The sequence below is a fragment of the Rhinatrema bivittatum genome, chromosome 4 (genome assembly GCF_901001135.1).
Source record: "Rhinatrema bivittatum chromosome 4, aRhiBiv1.1, whole genome shotgun sequence".
Lineage (NCBI taxonomy): Eukaryota > Metazoa > Chordata > Amphibia > Gymnophiona > Rhinatrematidae > Rhinatrema > Rhinatrema bivittatum.
The window spans coordinates 480,010,055-480,022,263 of record NC_042618.1 but is presented as its reverse complement, the minus strand read 5'-3'; the positions used below and the strand labels follow the sequence as shown (position 1 = coordinate 480,022,263).

The following is a 12,209-nucleotide window of genomic DNA, read 5'->3' as shown; positions in this document are numbered from 1 at the left end:
AGGCCATAGCGGAAAAACTAAATGAATTCTTTGCTTCGGTGTTTACTGAGGAGGATGTTGGGGAGATACCCATTCCAGAGATGGTTTTCAAGGGTGACAATTCAGATGAACTGACCAAAATCACAGTGAACCTGGAAGATGTATAGGCCAGATTGACAAACTGAAGTGTAGCAAATCACCTGGACCAGATAATATACATTCCAGGGTTCTGAAAGAACTAAAAAATGAAATTTCAAATCTATTACAAGTAATTTGTAATCTATTATTAAAATCATCCATTGCACCTGAAGATCAAAAGGTGGCCAATGAAACCCCAATGCATAAAAAGGGGTCCAGATGTGATCCAGGAAACTATAGACCAGCGAGCCAGACCTCAGTGCTGGGAAAAATCATGGAAACTGTTATAAAGACTAAAATTATAGAACATATAGATAGATATGATTTAAAGGGAAATCTTGCCTCACAAATCTGCTACATGTTTTGAAGGTGTGAATAAGCATGTGGATAAAGGTGAACTGGTAGATGTGGTATATTTGGTTTTTCAGGCTATGAGAAAATTTGAAAAGAAGTTGGCCGTAGAGGAAAAAACTCACAGTAAAGCTTTTTTAAATATATCTGAAGCAGAAAGCCTGCGAAGGAGTCAGTTGGACCGTTAGACGATCGACGGGTTAAAGGGGCAATTAGAGAAGATAAGGCCATTGCAGAAAGATTAAAAGATTTCTTTGCTTCGGTGTTTACTGAAGAAGATGTTGGGGAGATACCCATTCTGGAGAAGGTTTTCATGGGTAATGATTAAGATGGACTGAACCAAATCACGATGGACCTAGAAGATGTGGTAGGCCTGATTGACAAACTGAAGAGTAGTAAATCACCTGGACCGGACGGTATACATCCCAGGGTTCTGAAGGAACTCAAAAATAAAATTTCAGATCTATTTCCAAAAATTTCTAACCTATCATTAAAATCATCCATTGTACCTGAAGACTGGAGGATAGCAAATGTAACCCCAATATTTAAAAAGGGCTCCAGGGGCGATCCGGGAAACTACAGACCGGTTAGCCTGACTTCAGTGCCAGGAAAAATAGTGGAAAGTGTTCTAAACATCAAAATCACAGAACATATAGAAAGACATGGTTTAATGGAACAAAGTCAGCATGGCTTTACCCAGGGCAAGTCTTGCCTCACAAATCTGCTTCACTTTTTTGAAGGAGTTAATAAACATGTAGATAAAGGTGAACCAGTAGATGTAGTTTATTTGGATTTTTAGAAAGCATTTGATAAAGTTCCTCATAAGAGGCTTCTAGGAAAAGTAAAAAGTCATGGGATAGGTGGTGATGTCCTTTCGTGGATTACAAACTGGCTAAAAGACAGGAAACAGTAGGGAAGTGAATCGTTTTTTGACAATTTAAAAAAATCGTCCGATATTTTTTAAATCGTCAAAAATCGTTAGAGTGCGCTATACAATAGAAATGTTCCCGATTTATCGTGAAAAATCGTTACTCCCGTTAGTGTCCACTAACGGGAGTTATTTGGGGGGAGGGTGGGAAAACAGGCACACCAAAACAACCCCTAAACCCACCCTGACCCTATAAAACTAATCCCTTACCTTTCCCCACCCTCCCGAACCCCCCCAAAACCTTTTACGAGTACCTGGTGGTCCAGTGGGGGCGCGGGAACCGATCTCCCGCTCTTGGGCCATCGGCGCTATTTTGGCTGCCACTCAAAAATGGCGCCGATGGCCCGATAAAAAAAACAACCCACCCGACCCTTTAAAAATGACCCCTTAGCTTCTCCCACCCTCCCAATCCCCCCAAAACATTTTAAAATTACCTGGTGGTCCAGTGGTGGTCCCGGGAGTGATCTCCCGTTCTCAGGCCATCGGCTGCCACTCATAAAGATGGCGCCGATGGCCCTTTGCCCTTATCATGTGACAGGGTATCCGTGCCATTGGCTGGCCCCTGTCACATGGTAGGAGCACTGGCTGGCCGGCGCCATCTTTAAAGATGGCATGGATACCCTGTCACATGGTAAGGGCAAAGGGCCATCGGCGCCATCTTTATGAGTGGCAGCCGACGGCCCGAGAATGGGAGATCGCTCCCGGGACCACCACTGGACCACCAGGTAATTTTAAAATGTTTTGGGGGGATTGGGAGGGTGGGGGAAGCTAAGGGGTCATTTTTAAAGGGTCGGGTGGGTTTTGGTTTTTTTATCGGGCCATCGGCGCCATTTTTGAGTGGCAGCCAAAATAGCGCCGATGGCCCGAGAGCGGGAGATCTGTCCCCATGCCCCCACTGGACCACCAGGTACTCGTAAAAGGTTTTGGGGGGGTTCGGGAGGGTGGGGGAAGGTAAGGGGTCAATTTTAAAGGGTCGGGCCTCACTAAAAAAAAATTAACGATGTGAATCGGAACTGATCCGATTCACATCTCCACCGATCAGATTTTTTTCTCCCTCCAACTGAACTCGATCGTTAAGACGATCGGGCACACGATTCACATCCCTAGGAAACAGAGAGTAGGATTAAATGGTCAATTTTCTCAGTGGAGGGGGGTGGGCAGTGGAGTGCCTCAGGGATCTGTACTGGGACCCTTACTGTTCAATATATTTATAAATGATCTGGAAAGAAATACGACGAGTGAGATAATCACATTTGCAAATGATACAAAATTGTTCAGAGTAGTTAAATCACAAGCAGACTGTGATACATTACAGGAGGACCTTGTGAGACTGGAAGATTGGGCATCCAAATGGCAGATGAAATTTAATGTGGACAAGTGCAAGGTGATGCATATAGGGAAAAATAACCCTTGCTGTAGTTACACGATGTTAGGTTCCATATTAGAAGCTACCACCCAGGAAAAAGATCTAGGCATCATAGTGGATAACACATTGAAATCGTCGGTGCAGTGTGCTGCGGCAGTCAAAAAAGCAAATAGAATGTTAGGAATTATTAGGAAGGGAATGGTGAATAAAACGGAAAATGTCATAATGCCTCTGTATCGCTCCATGGTGAGACCACACCTTGAATACTGTGTACAATTCTGGTCGCCGCATCTCAAAAAAGATATATGTTTCGCGCCCCGTCCGCGCCTGGCCCGCGCACGGACCTGCTCACCTCGCCAGCTCCTCTGCAGGTCACAGGTCGGCCTCCCCAGCGGCAGCGGCGAGCTCCTCCAGGCCTCGGCGTCCCACGGGGCGGTTGCCGGGCCTTCCACTGCGCACCAGGCCTCACGCCGGAGTTTGGCGTCCCAGTGCCGTTGGCCACGCCCCTACATGCGTGCCCGCGCATACCGCTCGGCCTCTTGTAGGGGCAGAGGCGGGTCCTAGCTCCGCGGCGTGCCCTGATTGAATGTTCAATATAAGGAAGTGGTTGAACAAGAAAAGTTAATTATAATAAATTCCAGTAACGCCCCTTTCCAGTAATGTCCACTTAGGGTCAGTGTTGACCAGTGGATGTCTTTGCCAATAGGACCACATTAATGACACCAGTCTTCCCCACTTATTAACTTTTCAAAAGGAAATACAGCTGTCAAGTACCCTTCATAAATAAGGTTGATTACGATTTTTTTTTTTCAAATAAACATCTGCTGGCTTCAACCTCTAGGCACGTCTTCTGTGACTGACAAACAAAAGCACTGCAAAAAGACTTGTTTAATGTCACCATCTGTCACTTTAGCTTAGGAATTGCGGGCAGAGAGGGAAATATCTTAATAAATGCTTCCATAAGCCACTGCTTTACTCCAGGGGTCCCGGTTCTAATCCAGGACCTGGCCACTGATTGCTGTAGGTGCACTCGTTCCACATCTTCACCTGCATAGAAGTGAATACTAGTACTCATACAAAGATGCCTGTCTGTCAGCTTCCCCAGCCAGGCCAGTACTCACTGGTAGGACGTTAGGGCTGAGGCAGGCACATGGACCTCAGTATGCTGGAGCAAGGACTGGAGACTGAGATTTGGAACTGGAACAAGGGACTGGAGTCTGAAGCTTGGAGCAAAGAGTGGAAGAGAGGCTCAGAGTGGGAACTGGATCTGCAACTCGGAGTCAAAGCAAAGGCACTGCAGCTGCTGCTTGGAGCTTGATAAGTCGGAAACTTGGCAAGGACTGGAACACAACAAGGACTGGAACAGGGAGCTTCAACCTGGAGCTTGAAATGTATCAGGTGGGAACGCGACAGGATTAGGACAAGGCAAGGGGAATTAGACCGGGACTGCGGCTGAAGCAGGGGCAAGGCCAGGACAAGGCAGACCGGATACAAGGTAAGGCGGCTGTACCTAAGCAAGGCAGGATAGGAGGCGAGAGCTTTGCCACAGCAGGAATGAGTTCACGTACACAAGAGAGCTGGGGTAACCTTCTGGTTATGGTAAACACAGCTTCCCATTCCCTGTAGCCCAGGGGTAGAGTTACTTTCATAATAATGCATGCACCTCAGGGGTGATACGGAACAAGGTGCTTGAAATCCATAAGCAGGAGAAAACTGCAACAGCAATCGTGCAACAGTAAAGCATCACGGCGAGGTACTCCCTAGCAGGCTTGTCTTGATCTTATTTTCTATGTTATGATATGAGCTGCCTAGAACAGAGGATAGCACTGCCTACTAATATTTTAAACACATAAATAAAGGAATTGGTTTCTATTAGTATTTTCTGATGGCCTGGTGAGCATCGCGCAGGCCCTGGACTGAGACCCAGCAAAGGCTGACCCGGTGGTCTTCTCACCTCTTTCTTTGCCCCCTCCTGACAAAGTGCTATAATAATAATGTTCCAAATGGAAAAAGAAACACTCTCAGAGCCACATTAATTATATCTTCATTAATGAGAGGACATCGTCCTATTGACAGAAGAGTGCAAAAGTTAATTAGGCAACGAGTGACAGGCAGAGGAGAAAACTTACCAGAACAGCCGGTGCATTACTCTGAGGTTTTGCTGCGAGCGAGTCAGTAAGAGTTTCACCAGCGAGCTTTCAAGGTGCCATTCAAACTTGACTGCCTTGATAGAGACACAATAACAGGGTTTTTTTTTACCAATAAAATTCAAGTTAAACTTTCAGAGGACGACATGCAAAGAGCAGGCGAGCGTTAAGTTATGCGTGCAACTTTATCCCGATACTCACTCTCAGCGGGAGTTACGTGCAAAGGTCTGAATAAAGTTACGCACGTAAGGGGCTGACAGGTGCATTTCTGACCAGACTTATGTGCATAATTTTAGTGTCTGCTGACCGACTACAGATTAGCCTCGCCTTAGGAATGAGGCCCGCGCTGCCTCCAGAGGAATTTTGTGCCCACAATGAGAGTCGTACAGGCAAAATGTACCCGCTTGGTGGGGAGAAATATTCCAGTCATGGCTTCTGACCAGGTAACTCCAAACGTTACAAAGCCTGGAACCCCAGGGAAGCAGGGCCGGATAACATTACAGTTCCACTGGAGACAGAAGGGTAGCTTTCATAGTTTAATATGTCTTAGGGACGTGGAAAATAAAAAAATCTTGTTTGTTTCATTGGAAAATGAAATGAAAAAACTGCCGACGAGTTTCTTTTCTTCCCTTTCCCGTAATTTCAGAAAAAATCCACGCCAGCACCAGGAGGGAGTGAGCGTGAGTTTGTGCTCTGGGCCTTCCCTTTATCCATGTTTGGACTTTTTTTGGGGGGAAGGAGACTTTCAGCATTTTGCATTTTGGGGGAGAGGGGATCGCTGTCAGACTGGCATTGTCTTCACTGGGATGGGGGATGAGGATCAGGCCGCAAGGCCCACACCAAAGAGTTTTTTTCTTCCTTTGCAATCGCATAAATTACAAATTTGCAGACAACGTTAGCCCTCCTGGGGACACAGCGGAATATCTCAGCTCCACCTTGGAACACCCCCGAAGCACCTCTGACTTATCCAGCTGCATAAGTGCCAGGAATATTGAAAAGTCAGCATTTAGCTGGATGACTGACAAGTTATCCGGCTAAATGCCTTTTGAATATTGGGCCCTGGAAGTTCTGGCTCTTAGGCTTCCTTACCTGAACTAGCTGAGGGAGGAAGTCCAACAATTCATCATTTGACAGTTTTTCAAGTTGCTGGACAGCAGCCTCACGAACATCTTGATCTGAAAAACTGGCACAAACGGATACCAATAAAGTTTGTGGTGTGCAGCTATCGGGAAATTAAAGAATAATAGGATAGGAGGCAGGCTCCTATTGTGGATTAGTAATGGTTAAAAGACAGGAAACGGAGTGTAGGATCATGCATGACACTGGATAAAAAAGCAAATAGGAGGTTAGGGATTATTTGAAAAAGAATGAAGAATAAAATGAAGACCAATGTTTCCAAAGGAGAATATTAAATTGTGGAGTGCCCCAAGGATGTAAACTGGGACTAGTGCTGTTTACCATATTCATAAGTCGTCTAAAAAAGGAGATATGAGTGAGCTGATCAAGCATGCAAATGACACAGAATTATTCAAAGTAGTTAAAACAAAAGAACCTTGGAAGACTGGGGAACTGGGCATCTAAAGGGAAGATGAAATGCAATATGGACAAGTGCAAAGTGATGCACATAGGGGACAATAATCTTAACGATACTACACAGTGCTGGGGTCCGTATTGGGAGTCACGTCACAACCCAAGAAGAAGGATCTTCAAAGATGTTGTGGACAATATATTGAAACCCTCAGCCCAGTGCATGGCAGTGGTCAAAAAAGCAAACAGAAGGTTGGGAATTATTCAGAAAGGAATGGAGAGCAAAATGAGGACCAGTGAGTACGATGCTTCTCTGTGGCTCCACGCTGTGAGTGCACCTTGAGCAGTGTGTGAAGCTCTGGTCGCCTCACCTCAAGAAAGATATAACAGAATTAGATAAGGTGCAGAGAGAGAGACAACGAACGTGAAAGGGGAGTAGGGGTCTGATTTGGTGAGCAGAGTGGCTCTTTGCTCTGCTCTATCTGCGCCAGACTGAGCCCTTCCCCTCCTGCTCTCTGCATCCTTCCTAGGAGGGGAGGGGCTGGAGCAGGAAGCCGAGGACTGGTCTCTGCTGTCTGACATCTGGGGCCTCTGCTTGTCTGCCTGCTGTGCTTGATCTCTGGGTGTATTTCTGTGCATGACATCGGTATAATTGTATGTAGCATTGCTCTCACTGGAGTGATTCATACCTGCTAGGGTCATTTTGCTGGACGCCAGTAACTATCATTGTTCTCAACATTCCCGCTGTCCTGGGGAGCTGTAATGTCAGTAGATGTTTGCAGTGTGTTTCAGAAGATGAGAGGTGAATATATTTGTACACACAAAAAAATATATGAATTACAAATGTGAGGAGTGAGATGGCGCAGGGGTAGAGTTGTGAATGAAAGAAATTAAAGGTTTAGATTAGGATAAGAGATAGTATGACTATTATCTAGGCAAGCACTGCCGTGTAGGATGGAGAAGGCAGCACCGGCCCTTTTAAGAGAAGCTTCTGCATGCATTGTTTTAGGAAATCTTTAAAATAAAAAAGGAGAAGTTTCTTAAATAAAATGATCCTAAGAAAAGAGAAGATGTCAAGGGATAAGGAGCACTTGTGCCTTTTGTACCTCTCCAGTATACTGCCACAGACCCCAGCTGATCTGTGCTCCTCCTGCCACAAAGCTTTCTCTGGGACACTTCTAGAAGGCTCTTCCAGATGTTCACCACCTCTTAGTATTTTCTCACATTCTTTTTACCCCCTTTCAGCTTTATATGATTAGGACTTCTCCCTGCTAACTTTCCTGTTTTTATAGAACTGAAGAAAGAAAGTTTCTCTCATGCAGAACTGATTCCTTACGGACTGATGGACTGGACTGACATTAACCGAAAGCACAGGTAAATATATTTAGGAAAGGCACATGTGTGCGTCGGGGAGCGGATTGGAAGCATTAATGAAGCATCTACGGTGCTTCCTGCAAATATTTGTTTTCAGGCATGAAAAATGTTTTCATTTTTACCAAATCAGTAAAGCAATATTCTCTTCTCTGACAATTATCTGGGGATTTCCCTTATTCACTTTTCATTTGGGTAACTGGAGCCAGCGGTACTTATCATGGGTAGCAGCTGGTGTCTGAAAAATGTGCTACCATTTAGACTGTAGCATTGCATTTCTTCTAACCGACTCTTTAATTCAAACTTACGGTAGATTTCACTTCTCTTGTGCCATTAAATACATTAAGCCCTCTCTGCCAGAGGTCACAGGGTTACCTTTACCCATCATCTCCTGGATGTCCAGCTTTCAAACAGCCTCAGTAGGACATTAGCACAGGTAAGTGGGCCCGCAGAGGTGCGTGCCAGCAGTTATTCATGAAATGTCTGTGCTGCATTGTAAGAGAATGCACCTAGGGTTCAGTACATGCAGGAACATGCAGACTTTCTCTAACCAGTTTCATGTTATGCACAAAAAACCCCAGAATTAAACATGGAGGCAGGTATTTTACAAAGTTTGTACATCCTGCACTTCTGAAAATATTTTCCTGCATGTGTGCTTGGAATCACCAGTTCTCTGACACATACACCAGCTCTCCCAGCCCTCCACCCTGATCCCTCACCCGTTCTCCCAGACCCTCCACCCTGATCCCTCACCAGCTCTCCCAGCCCTCCAGCATCCACCCTGATCCCTCACCCGTTCTCCCAGCCCTCCCGCATCCACCCTGATCCCTCACCAGCTCTCCCAGCCCTCCAGCATCCACCCTGATCCCTCACCAGCTCTCCCAGCCCTCCAGCATCCACCCTGATCCCCCACCAGCTCTCTCAGCCCTCCACCCTGATCCCTCACCAGCTCTCCCAGCCCTCCAGCATCCACCCTGATCCCTCACCAGCTCTCCCAGCCCTCCAGCATCCACCCTGATCCCTCACCCGTTCTCCCAGCCCTCCAGCATCCACCCTGATCCCTCACCAGCTCTCCCAGCCCTCCAGCATCCACCCTGATCCCTCACCAGCTCTCCCAGACCCTCCAGCATCCACCCTGATCCCTCACCCATTCTCCCAGCCCTCCAGCATCCACCCTGATCCCTCACCCATTCTCCCAGCCCTCCACCCTCATCCCCCACCAGTTCACCCAGACCCTCCAGCTCTCCACCCTCATCCCCCACCAGCTCTCCCAGACCCTCCAGCTCTCCACCCTGATCCCTCACCAGCTCTCCCAGACCCTCCAGCCCTCCACTCTCATCCCTCACCAGCTCTCCCAGACCCTCCCGCACTCCACCCTCATCCCTCACCAGCTCTCCCAGACCCTCCAGCCCTCCACCCTGATCCCTCACCAGCTCTCCCAGACCCTCCAGCCCTCCACCCTCATCCCTCACCAGCTCTCCCAGACCCTCCAGCCCTCCACCCTGATCCCTCACCAGCTCTCCCAGACCCTCCAGCCCTCCACCCTCATCCCTCACCAGCTCTCCCAGACCCTCCACCCTGATCCCTCACCAGCTCTCCCAGACCCTCCAGCCCTCATCCCTCACCAGCTCTCCCAGACCCTCCAGCTTCCACCCTGATCCCCCACCAGCTCTCCCAGACCCTCCCGCACTCCACCCTGATCCCCCACCAGTTCACCCAGACCCTACAGCACTTCACCCTCATCCCCCACCAGTTCATCCTGTTCGGGCTCACCCCCTGGATCCCTGTCCCCAGGCATTCTCCGGCAGCAGCTGAGTAAGGAGACAGTGGAGAGCCTTCTTCAACAATATTGATATGGGTTTCCTTTTTTTTTTCTTTCTAGTTTTCACTTTGAACGCTAACTGGGAATTCAGGCTCGATTAATAGCTCCACTCCCGAGCACATTCGCTGAAATCGAACAAGGCCTTAAGGGTCTCCTAGGGATCCCCTCGGTCTCAGTGCAGTGCAGCTCTGCTTGTTGGGCCTGACCCTGCTGAAGAGGAAGGCTCTTCCCTCTCTGACGGCCGCACTCACTTGTCACTGTCCCCGTGTCCTGCCTTGGGGCCCAGACGAGTCACGTTTCACATTCACAGGCCCGTGTAATAAGGCGCGCGCAAACCTTCCTCCCGATGCAGCGCACACGAGCCAGCCTTGTCCAGACCTCTGGGTATAGCCCCCGGCTGGGGGAGCAGCTTGGTCCTTCCCTGCTGTTGCAGCCCCTCCCCCCGCCCCACAGTGCCTTCCACACGGGCTGTTTCGGCAGGACAAACAGACATGGGTGGTGAGCCAGGGAGGGCTCCTGCCTATGGGTTCCAGATCAGGGACCCCTTTAGCACTAAGAAGCCGCACTGGCTTCAGGTGAGGAAGCTGATGTTGCCGGGAGTTCAGCCAGCGGAAGGAGTAAGAAAGAGAGAGACAGCTATTATAGCTTAGGCCTTGCGAGGAGGGGGATGGGTGTCCCAAAAAGGCTGGAGGCCTCTATGAGGGCAATATCCCTGCACTTCACCCCGGACTTTGCATCAATATTCAAACAGAAAGTATGAGCAAACTGCCCCCTCACCACGTTCCCCTCATTCTCCCTCAGTCACTTCTCTTCCCCACCACCATGGACCCTCACTCTCCTTCGTTTCCTCCCCTCTCTCGATCTCCTCACTCACCCTCCCATACCGGCTCAGGGATAGGAAATCAAGCAGCGGCACTGCCGTGCCCCGGGCCAAGCCCTCCTCCTCTGCTTCTGGGGACAGAAGTGGGGTTTGCTGATGGTTCTTCTCCATGGGCTGCCCCAGAAGTGAGCAGCCAAGCGTCCGAAGAGTTAAACCGTTTCTGGGGCCACCTGCTCATTTCTGACCCATGCCGGGGTGCTGGTAGCCTGGAAGGCCTGAGAAACTGGGGCAGGCCCTGAGATGAACGAGGAACAAGAGGCCTGGGAGAGAGTGAGAACTCTCCAGGAACCCAGGAAGGGAAATAGATTAGGAATCTGGAGACAAAGAAACGTTCTGGATACAGAAACAGATCCAGGGATGAGGACTGGCAACTGATTGAAGAGACTGCTTCAGTATAAATACAACTCTATATAGGAAACAAGATGGCCACCAGGGGGGAATGAGAGGCACAGGGCTGGGAGAACTGGATAGAGAGTTGTTACAGGACACTCTAGAGTTCTGAATCTCCTGAAAAATTCAGGCTTGCCATCAACCAGAAATGGATCCGGAGGCATTACATGAGAACATGCCATACTGGGTCAGACCAAGGGTCCATCAAGCCCAGCATCCTGTTTCCAACAGTGGCCAATCCAGGCCATAAGAACCTGGCAAGTACCCATTCCTTGTCTATTGAAAGGATCCGGTATGGCCAGCTTTAACAAGGAGACATAAAAGAAATATGGTATCTTAAGAGAGTTGGAAAGCTGAAGGCATATGGTTATTGGGTTGATTTTGTTAATATTGGCTCCTTGTACCTGGGATTGAGTTTGGCACAAGGGAGCTCTGTTTTCTTGTTTTCTTGGTTTTAAATTTTATGTTCTGTTTTTATTTTGTATTGTTTTAGACTTTTATTTGTTTTATTGGAAATATTAATTATTTTGTTATATTTTTATGTATGTTTTATCTATAAACCGTTTTGAACTGAAACAGTATATTAATGAGATAAAAAGATAGATTCTTTGTAGATAGCCAGACCTTATTGTTGACCTGCAACTGGGGTTCACGTCTATGGTTACAGTCAGTGAATTTATTCTGCCGGTTCACGGTTTTCTTCAAATTATTGCACACCTGTACCTGGGTTTTCTATAAGTGTTTCAGCAAGTCATCAGCCGCAGGAATTTCAGTAACTGGAGCAGCAGGAGGTAAACAGAGTGTCAGCTGTATACTGCGAAGAATGGTGAGACCTCCGTGGATTTAACATGATTATTGTGAGCAAACTCAGCCGAAGGGAGCTACCTGGCCAATCCTTCTGAAGAACAGGGACAAAACGTTTCAAGATCTCAGTTGGTCCTCTCTGTAAGGCGATTTGTCTGAGGATGGTATCCTGACAAAAGTTGGAAATTGATACCCAAATCTTTAAAAAAGGCCCTCCAGAATCTGGCAATGAATTGGAGATCTCAATCCGATATGATAGTAGTAGGGATTTGATGTAAAAACAGATCACCTCCCTAATGAAGATGATGGCCAATTGAGGGGCCAGCTTAGAGATGGGAATGAAGTGCACCATTCTGGAAAGATGCTCCACCACCACCAAGACAGCAGTACAGTCATCCGAAATCGTAAGGTCTACGATGAAGTCTATGGAGAGAAGGAACTGGGAGTGGGTGCAATTCACCTAAGGTTTAGCACGATAGACCTTAGTTCGAGTGCATAGTGGACAG

General features: G+C 47.8%; 1 protein-coding gene across 1 annotated transcript in view; it reads right to left on the bottom strand.

The window, feature by feature from the left end:
- Nucleotides 1–12,209, bottom strand: part of PIK3C2G (phosphatidylinositol-4-phosphate 3-kinase catalytic subunit type 2 gamma) — a 183,699-nt gene that overhangs the window by 49,069 nt on the left and 122,421 nt on the right. The window contains 2 exon segments of the mRNA XM_029597544.1: nucleotides 4,892–4,986; nucleotides 5,999–6,092. Coding sequence (XP_029453404.1) covers nucleotides 4,892–4,986; nucleotides 5,999–6,092 — 189 coding nt within the window.